Raw genomic sequence first — 20,232 nt, forward strand, 5'->3', positions numbered from 1 at the left:
ACTCACCTGATGCAATCCAGGCAGCAGCAGCCCCATCCCAGTGGAGTCCTTGGAGCATGATGCTACAACACGAGGTCCTGTCATTCCCATCGGGGCATTCAAAAAGTGGGGGGCACTGCTGGGCTGAAGCTGATCAAAGCAGCAGTGGATGGGGTAAAGAAAGTTACTTTCTCTTGCCGGATCAGTGAAAATATCCCCCTGAAGATTCTGAAGTTTGCCCCCACCTCCATTTTTTTTTAAATAAATAAATAAATAAATAGGAATAACCTCTGCGTCTAGGCAGCATCCACAATGTGATGGAGAGTTGGGGTTTTTTTTTCTGGCCCAATATGATTATATATTTCACAAGCCCCATTTCTTGCAGGAAGCCATGATAGTAAGAACATGGTGGGTGGGATTAATTTATTTTTATTTAATAAAATGTATATGCTACTTGATGGTAATAAAACATCTCAGCGGTTTACTGGAAACGTTTAAATTATCTATTACAACCAGTTAAAAACAAAACATTTAAATTGAACAGCAAAGTAAAAATTAAAAGCCGTAAAAACATTTAACAGTACAAGACTAAAACTCATCAACATCTATGTGTCCGGAAATGCTTGCCTGACAAGCATATTTTAAGCAGGAGCCCAAAAGGGAACCGTGAATGTCAAGAGGCAGAGAGGAATTTCAGGGAAGAAGTGATCCTATTCTGACAAGAACACCAACTCGCTCTGAGAGCAGCATTCATCTGGAGTCTCTGGGATTGAATGGTCTTGGGAGGATCCTTGGGAGAGACAAGGGGGGCTTGAGGACTTCATAACCTAGTACACCGTAACAGTAAAGGCAGCGCTTTTTCTCTAGAAAAGAGGTGCCAGAACCTCACCGCCCCCACACGCTGCGAGTCCTTCCACGGCAGGCTGTTGCTGCACTCATAGCAATAGGGATAAATGACTTGGGGAGGAACAACCAGGTACGCAAATATAGGATGGGGGACACCTGGCTTGAGAGCAGTACATGTGAAAAGGATCTCGGGGTCTTGGTGGACCACAAGTTTAACATGAGCCCACAGTGTGATGCAGCAGCATAAACAAAAAACAAAATCCTGCTATTCTAGGCTGCATCAACAGAATTCTAGTGTCCAGATGAAGGGAAGTAATAGTCCCACTCTATTCTGCCTTGGTCAGACCTCACCTGGAATACTATGCCCAGTTCTGGGCACCACAAGTTAAGAAGGATGTCGACAAGCTGGAAGGTGGTTAGGATGCCCTTCCCTAATGGACTATCACACTAGGGAATGTGGCGGGATGAAGAGCTGGGTGCTGGAGATACCTAATGCCCCATCAGGTGTGGTCCTGGTCTCCTTAAAGGTGGGGGTAAGGAGACTCCTCTGAAGGAAACCCTCCTTGGATATCTAAATTACTACAAGAAGGGAAAGGAACACTGTCTACCAAATCTGCAACTGTTTCTGCCAGCCCATTAATAGCCTGGCCAGCAATCTGGCTGCTGCATTTTGGACAGTGATTTTTCCAAGTGGGGCTGGATCTGGTGCGCAGAGTGCAGGGAGTTCAAACTGGGCTCTGCCAAGTGAAGTGAAAGCAAAAGAGGCGAAGGCTCAGGGAGCTCAAGTTCACAGCCGGTCCAGGCCACTTGCAAGGAAGGTTTCTCTCCAGCCAGAGCCTTTCCCAGAAAGGGAGAGATTTCCACATCCCACGCTACAAGTGCTTTGGGTTTTCTGGTCAGGGGTGTCTATACATACATACATACATACATACATACATACATACATACATACATACATACATTGGAGAAAGCAATAATTTCATAAAATGATCATTTTGATTATTCCATTGACTTTTTAGTTTATGGCCAAGCCAAACTGAAAAGGTCTCTACCTGCCTTTTACAGTACAGAACTAGCTGCTTTTAGGGACTGTATGTCGTGAATGTCCGTTCCAAAACACTGAAAAGGATAAATTGTTATGGGCTCTATGGTGGTCAAATTATGCCTGAAAAGAGAATCGGCTAGACAGGGCAATTGGGATTAATCTTGAATTGCTTTGCAGACAGATGGAGAAGGGTATTGGGAGACATTTAATGAAGAGGAAAAGTAGTCAAAGTCTTAATAAAGAAAGACACTGGAAATGGTTACATGAAAATGGATGCTTTAGCTGAGATTCCTGCATTGCAGGGGGTTGGACTAGATTACTCTAGGGGGTTGTGACAAATTGAAGCACTTTTGGAATGTTTATTCCTACCCGGCTGGCAAAGAGTTAACCCACCTCCAGCTTGACTGACATAGAACTCTGATGGGGGCGGGACTGTGCCCAGTTTAAAAGGAGGGAGTGTCGGTTTGGTCAGTTAGGAGGGAGAGGGAGGAGGGTGTGGTGGCTTGTATGAAGAAAGTGAAGAGGCTAGGAAAACTTAAAGTTAAATGTTTGACTGAGTTTTTTTTTTCCTTGTACAACTGGAACAAGGCAAATAAATACATGAAACGTTAAAGAAACACTTATGCTTTTAACACAATAAAACTTCATCTCTGTTTTGCCAAAAAGGTCCGTCTTTATTTTCCAGCGAGGTACCAGGACTCAAGAGGTACCGTGGTGGCTCAAGAGAGGGCAAAACTCACCTCAGGCAGGGAGGTGGCAGTTTGTGTCCTGGAGCTACACGGAGGCGGCTTAGAAGGGTAACCTGAGGTGCCAAGAAGTTGCCAGAGTGAAAAGGGCAAACTTTTACAGTGGGGAATCAAACTGAGGGAGACCCTTTACTGTAGGTAAGAGGTTATTCCATCAGACAGCCTAGAGTTTCTTAAGGTACCAGGCCACGTAAGCTGGAAGGCTCTCCTTACTAAGAAACCCACTAGTAAAAGGGGTTTATTTTTGAGGCGGCAGGAGAAGAGGGTGGGTGTTTTCCCCTCTGGATTCCTGTGTCGCAGTGATAGTAAGAGAGAGTGGGACACTGGTCATCACAGGGGTCCCTTCCAACTCTACAACGCTATGAGTCTATGAAATAAACCACAGTCTCTGAAGTGCCTCATTTCCAAAGGAAACAAAAATCTGGGCAAGTGCCTAGACCACTGGAATCTCACACTGCTGTGGAGACTGGGGTGGCATCTAACAGTAGAGTCACATTCAAGAACAGCTATGGGGAAGGACTGCAGGTGATAGGTTGGAAGACAGAATAACATGGGCAGTTCTATATTGGACAGAATCGTTTCCCATTCTTGTCAAGAACAGCAAGAGTTTGAGAACCAATAATCTGTGGGGCACCAGACCTTATGTGGAGAGGGTCACAAGGCCTTGACTCGAGACACAGCCGCCCAGCATGGTTTCAAAAATACCTTGCCCATTGTGACCGAGTCTCAGTTAACATTGGAACAGTGTTAGTAGAACAGTGACACCTGCTCAAGGAATATATGTGAAGCAAGAAATAAAATATAAAAAATCCTTCCAGTAGCACCTTAAGAGACCAACTAAGTTTATACCAATGACAAACTTAGTTGGTCTCTAAGGTGCTACTGGAAGGAATTATTTTATTTCTTGTTTCGACTACATCAGACCAACATGGCTACCTACCTGTAACTAGGAATATATGTGAGACACTGATTAAAAAATTCCAATTGGTCAAGATCTGTTGATATGTCCACATGGCATGGAGGAAAGTGTCAGACGCCTGTCATTGGGATGAGTTGTGTTGTTCAGAATCTTGGTTCAATCTAAGCCAGGGGTCCCCAAACGTACCTGGCTTTGGGCTGGTGTCCTCCGCACCATTGGCGCGACGGGCTGGAGAGCGGGGGAGTGCACGCCCGTGCACATGCGCAGACGCTATTTATGGTGCACATGCGGGTTGAAAACGTGCCGGAAATAGCTTGTGTGCATGTGCATGGGCCTCTTCTGACCCGGAAGTGCACCGGAAATGATGCTTGTACATGCACAAAAGCTATTTCCGGCACTTTTTCTGACCCGGAAGTGGGCAGCTGCGACGCGCCATGCCGGTAAGAGCGGATGGCAGCAGTGGGGTTGTTGCGGGCCGGATAAAAGAGGCCTTTGGGCCGCATCCGGCCCGCAGGCCTTAGTTTGGGGAACCCTGATCTAAGCCTTTTTCCATGTGTCAGGTGTGTGCAGATGAGGACTGGGGTTGGCTAAAGTAAATAAATTGTGCTTGCTGTTGCTCCCAACCACCTTTGAGTACAATGAACACAAAACTCTTTCTTCCTCGTGGATACAATTATTTGCTCCTTGCATCCTCTCGGAATGTACTTTGAATTGAAGGAGGAGAGCAGCAAGGGAATCCCCAACTTACCCTTCTCCCAGAGAGAAGCCAGAAACTTCTGGCTCTTCTGGGAGCTGTCCTGTGTCTGGTCAGGAGATACCAGGAAGAGCTTCAAACTGACACCACCGCCATCCTGGACATGCTGAGGATGGAAGTGGTGCTCAGGAGCACCACAAATTTGTAAAGTATAGGCTGTTGAAGCACATGAATTGCTTGCCAACTTTTCCAAAGAAAAATTCAGCATTTTGGGCTGCCTCATCAGTGTTGCCACATCGTTCTTTGCCCTCTCCCCAGAGGTGACATTCAAAACCTTTGCCCATGACTTGCACCTCACAGATCTGGGTACATAGAATAAGAAATATTGGGCACAGGGTGTTTTATGAGACAAAGTCCACTTCTTTGCTGGGTTGACAAATACACTAATGCAATCTTTACTCTCATACTAATTAAAGTCTTCTAAAATCAAATTTGTACACAGCCATTGATATGGCTTCTCCCCACTATGAATTCTCTGGTGTTGACAGAGGTTTGTGCTTATATTAAAGCTCTTCCCACATTCCAAGCACTGATATGGTTCCTCCGATGTATGAATTATTTGATGGGCAGTGAGACTTTCTTTCCGACTGAAGCTCTTTCCACATTCCAAGCACTGATAGGGTTTCTCTCCCGTATGAATTCTTTGATGGGAAGTGAGACTTTCCTTCCGGCTAAAGTACTTTCCACATTCCAAGCATTGATAGGGTTTTTCCCCACTGTGAGATCTTTGATGGGAAGTGAGATGGGCACTCTGACTGAAGCTCTTTCCACATTCCAAGCACTGATAGGGTTTCTCCCCTGTATGAATTCTTTGATGGGAAATGAGACTTTTCTTCCAGGTGAAGCACTTTCCACATTCTTGGCATTGAAATGCTTTCTCCCCAAGGTGACTACTTTCATGATTATGAAAGTTTGTGCTTGTATTACAGCTGTTTCCACATTCCAAGCACTGATATGGTTTCTCCCATGTATGACTTATTTGATGGGAAATGAGACTTTTCTTTCGACTGAAGCTCTTCCCACATTCCAGGCATTGATATGGTTTTGTCCCTGTATGAATTCTTTGATGGGAAGTGACATTTTCCTTCCGGCTGAAGCTCTTTCCACACTCCAAGCACTGATAGGGTTTCTCCCCTGTATGAATTCTAAGATGGGAAGTGAGACTTTCCTTCCGAGTGAAGCTATTTCCACACTCTTGGCATTGATATGGTTTCTCCCCGCTGTGAGTTCTTTGATGGGAAGTAAGATGGGAGTTCCGACTGAAGCTCTTTCCACACTCCAAGCACTGATAGGGTTTCTCCCCTGTATGAATTCTTTGATGGGAAGTGAGACTTTCCTTCCGAGTGAAGCTGCTTCCACATTCCAAGCACTGATAGAGTGTCTTCCCAATGGGATTTATTTTACAGGAAGTAGAACGGGAGCTCTCACTCAGGCTCTCTCCAGAATCCCAAACTTCATATAGATTCTCCACTGGATGGCTTTTGTCATGGTCTCCCCTGTTCTTAATTTCCAATTCATCACCACCTGCAATGAAGAGATAAACAGTTTAGAACCTCAGGAATAAATGGAGGCCCCAGCTATTGAGCAATTCTCATGAACACCTGTGATAGAGGAAGAATTGAAGGGAATCATATGTGAGTTCTTACTACAGGGTTCACTACCTTTGTTTGAAAAGCCTAGCTCTTTTCTGGGATGGATTTTGTTTGGCCCAATCAAGGAATCCGCTCCGTTTCCAAGGTCAGTCATCCCTTTGCTCAATCAAAAACAGACAAAAGCAAAAACCAAAAAACCTGACAGAAGCTTCTTCAACTTCCCTAACAACTCTGAAGCCTAGGCAATTCAGACCAGCCCGATCATCGTTTAAAAAGGAATAAATGGAGGAAGAATATTTGCAGACCAAACAGTAGATAGCCCTCCATTCTAAATGTGCTGCAGCAGCGTCAGAAAAGCAGGTGGCCCTGTTGAGCTCCATCAAAATACAGGAAGTTCATCACATATAGATACGTATTGAATTTCAAAACAGACATCATGATCCAACAGGGAGCCTTACTGAGAGAGTTCATGATCCCACAATTCTCCTCCATGACTTCCTTATGCAGAGCTCTCTGGTCAGGATCCAGCAAAGCCCACTCCTCATCTGTGAAATGAACAGCTACATCTTCAAAGCACACCGGACCCTAAAAAAAGAAGAAAAATGTCTTGCTCTCAGACAGCATGAAGATTATCTTCTACACATTGTTACGTTGTTTTCTGCCTGTTTGTTGCTGTGCTGTTTTAATGGGATTGTTTGGCTGCAGATTTTAAGTCTGGGTGCTGATTGTAACATGTTACTGGAATTCTTTTATTGTGTATTTTTATGATGGGTATTAATCTTTGTGCAAATGGGTGGAACTCCACGCTGTGCTCTTCAAATCAGGTATTCCAGTTGGCCAGACACAAGGATTCCCTCTCTCTTCTCCTCACCCCATGTGCTGTTCTGGGGAGGGATACCCCCAGATGCCCCAAAGCCGACCTCAAGGAGCATGCAGGGGGGCACAGGGAGGGGGAGGAGACAGTGGGAAAGCCCCATTGTGCAGCTGATGGGACTGGTTAAGTGAACCCTGGCAACTGTTTTCTATGGCTTCTCAAAGGCTTAGATGCCTATTTTAACATCCCATGATAAATATATAAGCAAAACTACAGCAATTGATAAATAATACTTGCAACATTCAGAAGGCTAAGCTAAACTGAGGCGGTTGTTCATTATTCTCAGCGCATAAACCTTGAATAGCATGTTCAGGGCAGTTTTCCTCCTACCTGGTCTGGTTCCACAGCCACCGTTTCCCCTCCACCACAATGAAAAGATGAATGAGGAGGTCTTACCGGCATCCTTCCGTCACCTGACAAAGGTAAGTGGGAAGACATTAGTGCATGCTTTTCTCAGAGGTGAAGCTGTGTATCTCTAACGACAAATAGTCATCATGGGAGACTTCAACTTCCCGGATATCTGCTGGGACTCAAACTCTGCCACAAGCGTAAGGTCGGGCAAATTCCTGCATTGCCTCGCTGGCAATTTCATTTCCCAGAAGGTGGAAGAACCAACAAGGGGATCATCTATCTTGGATCTGGTCCTCACCAATAGGGGGGAACTGATTGATGAAGTGGAAGTGCTCAGAATCATGTTCTCCTGGGTTTCAGGATACGGAGGCTGAGTGTAGTCCGACACACATGCTGGACTTTAAGGCGGCCAATTTCGAAAAGCTGAAGGAGTTACTGGGTGTGATCCTGAGGTCAGAAATGCTCAAAGAGAAGGGAGTCCAAGCTGGATGGAAGTTTGAAAAGAATAAATATTGAAGGCCCAAATGCAGACAATACGAACAAGAAAGAAAAGTGGGAGGCAATTAAGATGTGGCTGCGTAAGGAGCTTACGGATGAGCAGAGAGTTAAGAAGGGCATGAATGGAAGAAAGGGGAAATCACAAAGGAGGAATATACACAAGTAGCCAACAGTTGCAGGGGGAAAGTCAGGCTGGCTAACGCTTAGAATGAGTTACAGGTAGGTAGCCGTGTTGGTCTCTGAGTCGAAGCAAAATAAAAAAATTCCTTCAGTAGCACCTTAAAGACCAACTAAGTTTATGTTTTGGTATGAGCTTTCGTGTGCATGCACACTTCTTCAGATGCTTAGAATGAGCTCAGGCTTGCAAGAAAGGTTAAAAATAATAATAATAAGGTTTCTTTGACCATGTCCAAAGTAAAAGGAAGAACAAGCAAGTGGTAGGCGTGGAGAAGATGGGGAAAAGCTATTGGGTGGCAGAGAAAAGACGGAACTGCTCAACACCTTCTTTGCTTCTGTCTTCACCCAAAAGGAAAGAGATGCCCAGCCTGGTGATAACAGAATAAATGATGTAAGGAGGGAGCTGCAGCCCAGATAGGAAAAGAGGTAGTAAGGGAACAACTAGCTACTTTAAATTAATTCAGATCTCAAGGGCTTGATGAACTGCACCCAAGGGTGCTAAAGTAAGGTTACCAGATGTCCCCGTTTCCCAGGGACAGTCCCCGGATTTACAAATCAGTCCCCTGACAAAATCCATCTATTTAGTAGGAAGTTGAAAAGTGTCCCGGATTCATTGAAAAAAATCTGGTAACCTTATGCTAAAGGAGCTCGCAGATGTAATCTCAGAGTCTATTATCTTTGAGAATTATTGGAGAACAGGTGAGGTCCCTATAGACTGGAGGTGGGCAAATGTTGTCCACATCTTCTAAAAGCGGGGAAAGGAAGGTAATGACTGACCGGTGAGCTTGACATCAATAACAGGGAAGGTCCCAGAACAGATAATTCAACAGTCGGTCTGTGAGCCTTTAGAAAAGGATGCTGTGATTACTAAGACCCAGCATGAGTTTCTAAAAAAAAAGTTATGCCAGACCAATCTGATTTCTTTTTTATGGAATTACAAACTTGGTGGATCAGGGAAATGTTGTCGACATAGTGTTTCTTCTTTTCAGTAAGGCTTTGACAAAGTCCCCCATGATATTCTCATGAGGAAGCTGGTAAAATGTGGGTTGAACGAGGTAACTGTTAGGTGGATTTGTAGCTGGTTGACTGACTGAACCCAAAGAGGACTCATGAATGGCTCCTCGTCATCCTGGAAAATAGTGACAAGTGGGGTGCTGCAGGGTTCTGTCCTGGGCAAGTTGTTGTTTAACATTTTTATAAACGACAAGGATGAAGGAATTGAGGGGATGCTAATCAAATTTGCAGATTACACCAAAGTGGGAGGGGTAGCTAATGCCACAGAAGACAGAATCAGAATTCGAAATGACCTTAACAGATTGGAGAACTGGGCGCAAGCTACAAAATGAATTTCAACAGCGACAAATGTAAGGTTCTGCACTTAGGCAGGAAGAACCAGATGCACAAATATACCACAGGATGGGGACACCTGGCTTACTAGCAGCACATGTGAAAAGGATCTCAGGGTCTTGGTGGACCACAAGCTTAACATGAGTCAACAGTGTGATGCTATTCTAGGCTGCATCAACAGAAGTATAGTGTCCAGATCAAGGGAAGTAATAGTACCACTCTATTCTGACTTAGACCACACTTGGAATACTGTGTTTAATTCGGGGCACTACAATTTAAGAATTGTGTTGACTAGCTGGAACATGTGCAGAGAAGGGCAACCAAGATGATCAAGGACAGTGTCAGGGGATTGTTGCGGCTACTCTAGAGTAACAACGCTCCCCATGCTTGTCTTTCAGCAGTCTTTATTTTGTGCAGACTATTTACAGTGAGCTGGGTATGTACAACATGTCTACTCAGTCCGACGCAGAATCTGGTACTGAACCGCCCCTGGACTTTTTCCAGCATAAGAGCCTAGGGACAGCAAATCTCTTTCCCCTCCTTCTCCTGTGTAATTCCGGAACCGGGGGGGAAAGGTCTGCGCTCCATGTTTTCCTTCTCCCCCCTTTCCCCCCCTCTCTCTTCCTCTCTACTGTGTCGCAGGGGCTCTCCCTTGCTGAGAGAGCCCTGGCCCTCTCTCTCCACTTCCTGACTGGACTCCTGAGCGTCCTCGCTGTCATTGCTGCTTGGGGAGGAGCTACTTCTGATGAGGGGAGGAGGATCCCTATATTCTCTTCCCTTTACAGACAGGCACCCCCAAACTTCGGCCCTCCAGATGTTTTGGCCTACAACTCCCATGATCCCTAGCTAACAAGACCAGTGGTCAGGGAAGATGGGAATTGTAGTCCAAAACATCTGGAGGGCCGAAGTTTGGGGATGCCTGATCAAGGGTCTGGAAACTAAGCATTATGAGGAATGCTTAAAGGAGCTGGGTATGTTTAGCCTAGAAAAGAGGAGAGTGAGAGGAGATATGATTGCCATCTTCAAATATTTTAAGGGCTGTCACATGGAAGAGAGAGCAAGCTTGTTTTCTCCTGCTCTGGAGGGTAGGACTCAAACCAATGGCTTCAAGTTGCAAGAGAGGAAATTCTGACTAAACATTCGAAAAAAACTTTCTGACAGTAAGAGCTGTTCAGCAGTGGAACAGACTCCTCTGAGAGGTGGTGGACTCTCCTTCCTTGGAGGTTTTTAAGCAGAGGTTGGATGGCCATTTGTCATGGATGCTTTAGCATCAGGTAGGTAGCCGTGTTGGTCTGACGCAGTCGAAATATATAAAAATAATAATAATAAATTGTCCAGTAGCACCTTAGAGACCAACTAAGTTTGTTCTTGGTATAAGCTTTCGTGTCCATTTTAATTTTTTTAATTTTTTCAATTTAATTTTATATTTTGGATGCTTTAGCAGAGATTCCTGCATTGCAGGGGTTTGGACCAGATGATGCTTGGGGTACCTGCCAACTCTACAACTCAATAGTTCTATGAAATAGGCCTTAGAAAATGTCTCCCCTGCTGAGTGCAGTTTGAAGTTTGTACCTATTTCATATTTTAACTAGCTGGCCCTGCATGCGTTAGTCTGTCAAATGGAGGGTAATAGCCCCCCTTCAGATCCCCCTGAGTCTCAGAGTCCCCCTGTTTTACAGGATCTCGTGGTGGAGGCGGGGTTTGTGGGTGTGGGCTAGACTCCATGGGGAGGGAGGAGGAGGTGGAGGAGGAGCTGTGGGAATAACGCCAATTGAGGGCGCTGTTTTAGTTTGTGGAAAAGCAGGTTTTTACCTGCGCAGGTATGAGATGTGAGCAATCTGAGGTTGTGCAAACACTCGGGTAGTGGCATGGACCGTTGTGTCCAAATTCCAGGACAATCGGTCAAGCGGTTTCGGAGAAAACCTTTTTCATATATATATATATATATATATATATAGTGGGGGGAATTGTCTCCTTTCCTGAGGACTCTTGTCCCCAAGTGTCTTCCCCCAAAAAACCCATGGATTAATTTTAAAATCCACAAAATGAGACCAAACGGGGAAAAAACTCATTGCTCCTTACCCAGTGTCAACTCTCTGGTGCTCAGCTGAGTCTTCTCTGCCCCAGAGGAATCCGGGCCCATTTCTGCAAACAGATCCTTTTCCTGAAAGAGCAACAAGGATTCAAAACAGAGAATGAGGAGGAAAATTAGGAAAGTAATGGCAGAGGCAAAAACTTTAGGGGTATCTGATATCATTCTTTGGGTACCTTCAAAAAGAAAAGGTGGGGGCCATTAGGAGAGAATTTTGGGGTACTCTCCCTCCTGTTCAGACCCCCTTGAGAATATCCAGAGGAAAGTCTCTCTCACCTGCTTCTCCACCTGCTTCCTCTCCTCTGCCTGACTCAGGAGGAATCCTTCGGCCAGGGCCACCGCCTGGGAACTGGTCTCCGCTCCACATTCCCTCACCCAGCTCTCCATCTCTGGTGGAAGGACAGCCAGGAACTGCTCCAAGATCACCAGGTCCAGCATCTGAGCTTTCGTGTGACTTTCTGGCTTTAGCCACTGACAGTCAAGGTGGTAGAGTCGGTTGCAAACCTCTCGGGGTCCTTTGGCCTCCTGGTAGCAGAACTGCCTGAACTGCTGGCTCTGCACATCTGAGCAGAGAGTGTCCTCCTCACCCAGGATCTTCTGCACAGAGTTTTCCCAGAATCTAATCCCGATATTGAAGGCACTGACTTTTCCTGCTTCCGTTCCAAATGAATCTTGCTCATCCATCTGTGCTCTCGGGAAGCCTTCAAGAGCCTCCAAGTTCTGACTGTGCTAATTAGAGTTGCTTCCAAACCCTACAAAGTAAATGCATTGTTTTTGTTATAGAATTGGTACACTGTCAAGATAAGCAAGTGTGGGCGAGTCTTGCTAAGAACCAGGCCCGTACAACACTACAGCCAAGACTCTGAGCCTTCTTTAACAACAAAAGGAAGGAAACGGAGAAGCTATCCTCTAGCCTTCCTAGAAGGAAAGTTACTATGCAAAAGGCAATTTCAGTGTTTTCAGTCAATGAATGAATTCAGAACTGTGATTGACAAGTGAGTTATTTGTACCTTGTGTAATGTGGACACTAGGCTAGAGTGGGGGTGCTAACCTTGGGGCTCCTCAAGACTTGCTCTCCCGCCCACCCTCACTTCCTGCTTCTCTCTCATTTTCTAGCACTTCAGATCTCCAATGTTCTCAAGATAGTCTATTGTGGAAAGATACCCATCTGTTATTGTTCTGATGGCCAACCCCCTGAGGGCCAAGTGAGGGAGGCCAAAGGATGTGCAGGTGTGAGCTAAGATGAAAACAGAATTAAAAAGCAGCTAGGAGCCACCTTCTTTCTGTGACGGTAAGTGGTTTAAACTGTTTTTAATATTGCAATCTGCCCTGGGAACTTGGGGTAAAGGACAGGTAATTGTTGCTGGCATCTGTCTGTCTCGAGAGACCATACAGAGCATCTCTGGGGATGAAGTCAAACTGCTAGGTTAGCAGCACTGAAGTAACCTCTACGGGGCACAAGCCTGGGCAAGTATGTATGGCACTCCTAGGCTGCCCAGACCCTCCTCTCGGCCTCCCTGATGTGGTCCAAAGGAATGCAGAGCAATATGTTTGGAACCAGCTTGGCTGCAGGAGTTTCCAGAAGGAGGCGTACAAGGCACCATCCAACTGCCTTAGGGACTCGATTCTGGATTTGTTTAGAGCAGGGGTCCCAAACTAAGGCCCAGGGGCCGGATGCGGCCCAATCACCTTCTAAATCCGGCCCGCAGACGGTCCGGGAATCAGCATGTTTTTACATGAATAGAATGTGTCCTTTTATTTAAAATGCATCACTGGGTTATTTGTGGGGCATAGGAATTCGTTCATATATTTTTTTTTTCAAAATATAGTCCGGGCCCCCACCAGGTCTGAGGGACAGTTGACCGGCCCCCTACTGAAAAAGTCTGCTGACCCCTGGTTTACAGTCTACTCCTTATCCTTTTCTTCTCCCAAATATATCCCGCAAGGCAGCAGAGGTTTAGGGTCAGAGCCTTCCTTCTTCCAGATAGCCTGCCTTCACAGGTTGAGGAGCCCCACCTGCCTGCCACTTCCCTCTACACAGCACAGGCAGAAGAGATAGTAGATCCCAGAAGGTGCCACTAATTTGCACAGCAGGGAGGTAACAGCCATGCACACCCTTGGGGGAAGGGACTGGGGAGGGAGGGGCTTTTGCTCTGGAGGACCTGCCCCCTCCATCTTTAACCTGTCCTCTCTAGGAATCCAGCTCAGTTCATTCTAACCCTTGGCAGCAAGCCAGCCTTACCAAGCTCACCCTTCTCTCCCTTTCCAGAGCAGGGGCCCAGGGCGAACAACTTGCATTGCACACACCCAGAGAAGTTTTATTTTGGGGGGCCCTCTTGGCTGGCCTTCTGAGCTGCCCCCCCGCCAGAAATAGGAGGAGCAGCTTGCTGTGAAAAAGGCTCTACAAGGAGCAGGAAACCCCATCCTAGAATTGGAAGGGGAACCCCCTAGTCCTGCCCCCCCAATTAGGAAGGAGTCTCAGCTAAAACATCCCTGGCAGATGCCCACCCAGACTCCGCTTACATTAGAAACAGCCTCCTCCCCCTTCCCTCCCTCCCGCTGCCGCTTTCCTCCTCGGATGTCCCTGTGGTTGTTTGCGTGTGACACGGGACCCCGTTTTTGTCTGCTGGGCACCCCTGGAAGCCGGCCTGTCCTCCCCGGCTGGCTGTCCCGGAGCCTGCTTAGGCTTGGCCCACCTCCCTCCCTCCCTGCCAGGGCCAGGATTCTGGGACGCCCTCCCCGCCCGGCCCGGGGAAGCTCTGCAGGAAGGAGCCCGCCCTGGAGGAGGAGCCCTGGAGAATTCCTCCTCGAGGAGAGGGTGCTACCGTAGCAGGAGGCTGGATCCTTTCCTTCCTGGGAATGCAAGGCTGCGAGGAGCAGCCTCCTCGGCAGGAGGGGACCTTACTCTGCCCAGTGCGCGCATAGGGAGATGTTGGCACCCGCGCCCTCAGCCAGGCGCGCCGCCTCCCAGCTGCATCACATCCAGGGACCCGAAACACCAGGGCAGGGAAATGGCTCCACTCCCCCACCATCACCACGAGAGAGACAGAGACAGGCAGACTCCGGGCGGAATGCGCAAAGCTAGAGCCGGCGCTCTCCAAAAGCGGAGGCCTTTGACTGCAAAAGACACCTGGCGGGCACCTGCGCCTAGCTACGTCTTGGGGCCTGGCCTGCGGGGAGGGGGTTCCTGAGCCTCTGAGCACACGCAGAGCGCGCCTGGGAGCAGGAGGGAGCCCAGGCGCGCGGCCAGGGGAAGCCCAGTCCGCATCCTCCTCCTCCTCCTCCTGGCCCGAAGGATGGGAGGGAAGGAAGGAAGGAAGCAAGCACCCCGCCACCGGCTCCTCTCTCTGGCGGGGCCACGCGCCCGCTTCTCTCCCCCCCCGCGCGCCCCCGCCACTCACCCGCCCGAAGAGCCCCGGCAGCAGCCCCAGGCGCGCGCCCGCCAGCCCGGCCCCTCCAGGTCCGAGGAAGCAGCTGGGCTCGCCGAGAGGGAGGAGCGCATGCGCGACGGGGCGTGGCGCGCTCCCGACTCCGCAGCGTGCGCGGCAGGGCGGTCCCCGCCTCCCGGGAGGAGGAGAGCCGGGAGCAGACAAAGAGACACCCCCCCACCCCAGATATCGTTATTAATTTTGTTTGTTACTATGTTACACTTTTCTGTATTTTTATATTGAAAACCGCCCTGTGATCCTCGGGTGAAGGGCGGCGTAGGAATATCAGGAATAGGACGGTTGCCATGCGTCCGGAATTTCACGGACACACACATAGCATAATGCGGCTGCAAGCAGTTTCACTTTTCGAAATATGGCTACACTAATAAAAAAATACTGTGAAAGTCGCATGACATCTTGGCCCACCCCTTGTTTTTTTCCAAATACTGTATATTTTGCTCACCAAGGAACAGCAGCATCCGTGAGGGGTTTGTTTCAGGGCGGGGGGGAGCAGAAGCGGGGTCCTTTTGGCAGTGCTTGTTGGACTTTGGAGCGGTTGAGTTGGGGCAGAAGTGGCCAGAACAGTGGGATTTGGGGTTGGCAGCAGCACTCGGGCCCTGATCCCTGCAGCCATGTCTCCAGGAGAGCCCTGTTGCCATTCCACCTCACCCTCATGCGCCGCTCGGCTGAAAGATGGAACTAGGCAGGGGCTCCAATAATGGTTTCCTTCCATGTGGTCTCACAAGCACCCCCTTTAGGGAAACCTGGCTGGGCTGCTCCTTCTCCTAAGGAAGTATTAAGCAGTTCCCTCCTAGGCCCAGCCATTCATCCCACCACAGATCCCCCTGTGAAACTCCTCCAGAGGGGATAATGACAATCCATGCAAAAGGACAGGCTGAAAACACAACCTCCCACAAAGCATAGCTTCCTCTTTGGGGCTTTTAGTGTGAGAAAGCGAAGTATCAGCTAAATCTCTTTTTGGCCTACAATACACCCTGCTGCTTGTGTTCTGCATCCGACCCGGCAAATGGAATGTCGCGGAGGGCCGTCTGAACATCTGTGACCATCATCACTGTTATAGAAATTCATCAAAGGGGGGGGGGAACCACGACACCATTATTAATGAACAGAGAGGGGTGACCGAATCTGACAGCTACAGCTACCCAGAATCCTGCGCAACACCATCTTCCTCGTCTCCGCTCCACTCCAGAGATCCTCACCCCTCCTGCTTGGATGCAACCCTGCCCTAAGGAAGGCCTGTTGTTGTTGAGTCGTTTAGTTGTGTCTGACTCTTCATGGCCCCATGGACCAGAGCACGCCAGGCACTCCTGTCTTGCACTGCCTCTCGCAGTTAGTTTGGTCAAACTCATGTTCGTAGCTTTGAGAACACTGTCCAAACTCCATGGACAAAGACAACAGGCATATAAAGGAAGGCTTAAGGATCAGCAAATGCAAACATTTCTCAACGTTACCCTAAACTCACACATTTCCCCTCTCCACCTCCCCTCTGCCCAGAACAAAACAACTAAGTACAACATTCACATTTCAAAGCAGCCGATATCCTGCTAATCCTTTTACAGGACTCAATGAGGTGTGTGGGTAAACATTGCAACACTGACAGCCAAATATACTTTTGTCGCAGCCTCCGAAACGATGTTTCCAGAGAAGAAGGGGGGGGGGAAGCCGCCCAAAAATAAAGGGACACTTCACTCAGTAGTACAATCATTTAATAATGCAGCCTTTATTATATGTTCTCTTATTATGAACCCTTTTATATGTGTCTCCTATTATGTACCCCTTATACGTTTCCCTTATTATGTGCCTTTTTATATGTTTCTAGGAAATCTAGCCTTTGCCCTTAAGTTTATCGCAATAGAACTTTTCTTTCCCTTATGCTAGGATCTCTCTGTATTAGAATTGCTGTTTTATATCTTAGAACCCTTATATACAGGGCTTCCCAGCACTCCCCCAGGGCCTGTGTTCCTTTGGAGAATTGAGACACGGCAGAGACTGTTATAGCTTTAAAAAAATATGATTTATTCACCTATTTACACCTTCAGTCTGCATGGAGGGAGCCCAGATCTTACAGCATGGTCATTTCAAGCGGGGCTTGTCCCTCAGAGCCGTGCAGCCCTGGAGTCCAAGGCATCTCTCTCAGCAAACCTGCAGACAGCCTGCCCAAGATGGAGCCCAGTCTTTTTCCTCCCCCTTCTGGGAAGAACTCTCTCTTCCTGTCACTTCGAACCCACACCCCATCACCATGGTAACCTCTGTCTGCTCAGACCCAGGCTCTCAGATGGGCCATCAACTCCTTTTGTCGTGTTAATGCCTTTGCTCCTTGACAGCTCTGGCTTCCAATCTAGGGCTATAATCTCACCCAATAGTCTCCATACAATAGTTTGAAGGGGGTGGTGAAGTCTTAAAAGTCCCAGTTCAGCCCCACAGCCTTCACTCTTTTGCAAGTTCATTGTTACATCTAAAAAGGAAAAGGAGGGGGGGAGAGTTTGGTGGCTTGTTCAGCTTGTTTTATCCTTCAGTATCTTGCCCAGTCTCTAGAGAGAGAAAAAGAGAGAGAGTTTATATACTGATGTTTTCCATCATTTTCCAGTCACTCCCCCTCCTATCTTTACTTGCCTTCAATTTAGACTTCAAAACACTTAACACAGTATTTTGCCGTCTTTCCCTCATCCTCTCCCAATAAATCAAATATCATACTTGTATTTAAAAAAGTTTGTTTGCTGACACAAACAGCCTTGGAGCTAACCATCTAAGCTTTGCCAGCAATAATCCCCTCTTGAGGGGCTAACTTGTGAAAAGAGCAAAGAGAGAGAAACAGAAAGTACAGCGGTACCTCAGTTTAAGAACAGTCCTGTTTACCGTAAGAACGATTCGGTTTACAAACTCCGCAAAAACGGAAATCGTGTCCGGGTTTGAGAACTTTACCTTGGTCTAAGACCTGAATCCGAACGGTGGAAGGGCACTGGCGGTGGGAGGCCTCATTAGGGAAAGCATGCCGCGGTTTAAGAACGGTTTCGGTTTAAGAACGGACTTCTGGAACGGATTAAGTTCGTAAACCGAGATACCACTGTAGTTATTTGGTTTCTCAATGCAAGTAAATGGGAGTACCAAAGGTTCAAATTTCTGAATCAGGATTCAGATAGAGGGTCAAAACAATTTGGGTCTCAATCAATTCAGCCCAAATTGTGGCCTGATCTGAACTGCGAAATTGGGTGTTGAACAAGTCTAGATTTGGGGTGGGTGGGTTGAACAGCCCTAAACAGTGATTGAGAAACACTTTATTTTCAGCAACAGAAAAATGGAGAACCTGTTGCAGTATTTGTTAAAAAAGGGTTTCACAATCCCCCAAGTGCACACCCACATCATGATGTGAATAACACACAGAGACCTGAACTCACTGCTGATAGCCAAGAGTCTGTCTCCAACAATATCTCCTGCTTGGACTATTGCAATGCACTCTACGTGGGGCTACCTTTGAAGGTGACTCGGAAACTACAACTAATCCAGAATGCGGCAGCTAGACTGGTGACTGGGAGCGGCCGCCGAAACCACATAACACCGGTCTTGAAAGATCTACACTGGCTCCCAGTACATTTCCGAGCACAATTCAAAGTGTTGGTGCTAACCTTTAAAGCCCTAAATGGCCTCGGTCCAGTATACCTGAAGGAGCGTCTCCACCTCCATCATTCTGCCCAGACACTGAGGTCCAGCACTAAGGGCCTTCTGGCGGTTCCCTCATTGCAAGAAGCCAAGTTACAGAGAACCAGGCAGAGGGCCTTCTTGGTGGTGGCGCCTGCCCTGTGGAACGCCCTCCCAACAGATGTCAAAGAGGAAAACAACTACCAGACTTTTAGAAGACATCTGAAGGCTTTTAATGTTTACTAGATTACTGTGTTTTATTTTTCTGTTGGAAGCCGCCCAGAGTGGCTGGGGAAACACAGCCAGATGGGTGGGGTATAAATAATAAATTATTACTATTATTATTATTATTATTATTATTATTATTATTATTTACATTAATATTTTATTTATACCTGTCCTGGTGCAATTTGCATCAAAACAAACAAACTTCCTAAATCTGGCCTGTGGGGTGGGTGGGACGCCTTTTCATTTCACTCTCTTCATACAGATCCTGCTCCTCCAGCAGAAGAGGCTCCTTGATTGCAGTGTTTTCTCTTAGCTCAGCTGATTCCCTCACTTCCTTCAGCAGCTGGATTCTCTCCTGGCATCCTGGCTTCAGATCCTGCTCTTCTGAAATGATGAGCAGGTCAATGTATTCTTGGGTGGAGAGCGGGTTGGGCTGCAACCCAATTTGATGCAAGCGCTGGAGGCTTTGAGATGATTTCTGGATCAGGTCTTCTAAGGCTTGCTTAGCCTCTTTGTATTCCTGGTTGAGATTTCCAAGCACCTCCTCTGGGCATAGCTGCCAAGTTATCCCTTTTTTTAAAGGGATTTTCCCTTATGCTGAATAGGCTTCCTCGCGAGAAAAGGGAAAACTTGGCAGCTACGCCTCTGGGGTCATCGCCTCTCCGGAGCCATCTTCATACTTTCGTTTCACCTTATCATAAGACTTAATCTCTTTTGTTACTTTATATTCAAACAGGCATTTCTGACTGAAGTGCATGTTCCACACGCACTGGCCAGGACAGACATTGCATTTCCCTGTATTTGCATTGATAGCTACACAACGGCGCTTGCCCTCATCTCTACGGATCGGGCAAGAATAATGGCAGGTGCAGTGACAGTTCATGCAATTGGTTGTGAATCTTCCAGCGGCAGAGATGTCTTCCTTCCCTGGCAAAGATTTTTCAACTTCAAACTCAAAGTTCATGTTGGTTTCCATGTCAGACTTGTGCTCATCCAGAGCTTGCTTGGTCTTCCTCAACTCTTCCAGCTTTCCAAGTGCAGCTCTGATTTGGGGCTGCAACCCTTCCGTGACAGCTTCTAGCTCCTTCCGTTCCCTGAGTACTTCTTTTGTCAGAGTTAAACGTTCACTGTCTAGTAAGCTTAACGTGTCAAAAAATGTATTCATGTTTGCAGTGCCCATTTTCCAGAACTTTCCATAAGGATTCAGGTTCATCCTTCTTCATGGCACATCCTCCTTCTTCATGGCTTCCAAAACAGGAAGGGTATGTCCATCAGCAAAGGTGATCAGGACCTGGATGTTGTTCCTTATATCTTTCCCAAAAATGGAGAGCACAGAGTCAAAGACGTATTTCTGGGCACGAGTTAAGGCAGCACTGGAGGCATGAAGTACAATACAGATGACATCTACATGATCAGTTCCTCCTGGGGTGGAGAAAAACTCCCGGATCTGCTTTGTTATCCGTTTGTACTGCTTCCTACCTCCGGTGTCTCCAAATCCTGGAGTGTCAATGAAAGTGAGAGAATAAGGGACTTCAAAACCCTTTTGGTGATGCACTACGTAGGCGGTCACTTCTGAGGACTGACTTTCAGCATGAATGAGTTTGAATCGGAAATCATCTTCCCATTGCACACCCAGGATATGATTGATCATGGCATTGACGAGAGTGGTTATCCCTGACCCTGTGGTCCCCATAATAAT

The 20,232-nt window shown here is 47.3% G+C and overlaps 1 protein-coding gene and 1 pseudogene across 1 annotated transcript; both read right to left on the reverse strand.

Moving 5' to 3' along the window:
- Window positions 1-392: 392 nt before the first annotated feature.
- Window positions 393-14,949, reverse strand: LOC118092289 (uncharacterized). The gene is made up of 6 exons (XM_035130199.3): window positions 14,622-14,949; window positions 11,497-11,972; window positions 11,211-11,292; window positions 7,086-7,168; window positions 6,340-6,466; window positions 393-5,813 (listed from the first exon to the last, which is right to left on the reverse strand). Exons 2-6 carry the CDS (start codon window positions 11,902-11,904, stop codon window positions 4,696-4,698), a joined length of 1,818 nt encoding a protein of 605 aa, XP_034986090.3. The 5' UTR covers window positions 11,905-11,972; window positions 14,622-14,949; the 3' UTR covers window positions 393-4,695.
- A 3,789-nt stretch (window positions 14,950-18,738) lies between these two features.
- On the reverse strand, window positions 18,739-20,232 carry LOC148684337 (uncharacterized; annotated as a pseudogene).

Source organism: Zootoca vivipara, chromosome 11 (genome assembly GCF_965207765.1).
Source record: "Zootoca vivipara chromosome 11, rZooViv2.hap1.1, whole genome shotgun sequence".
Lineage (NCBI taxonomy): Eukaryota > Metazoa > Chordata > Lepidosauria > Squamata > Lacertidae > Zootoca > Zootoca vivipara.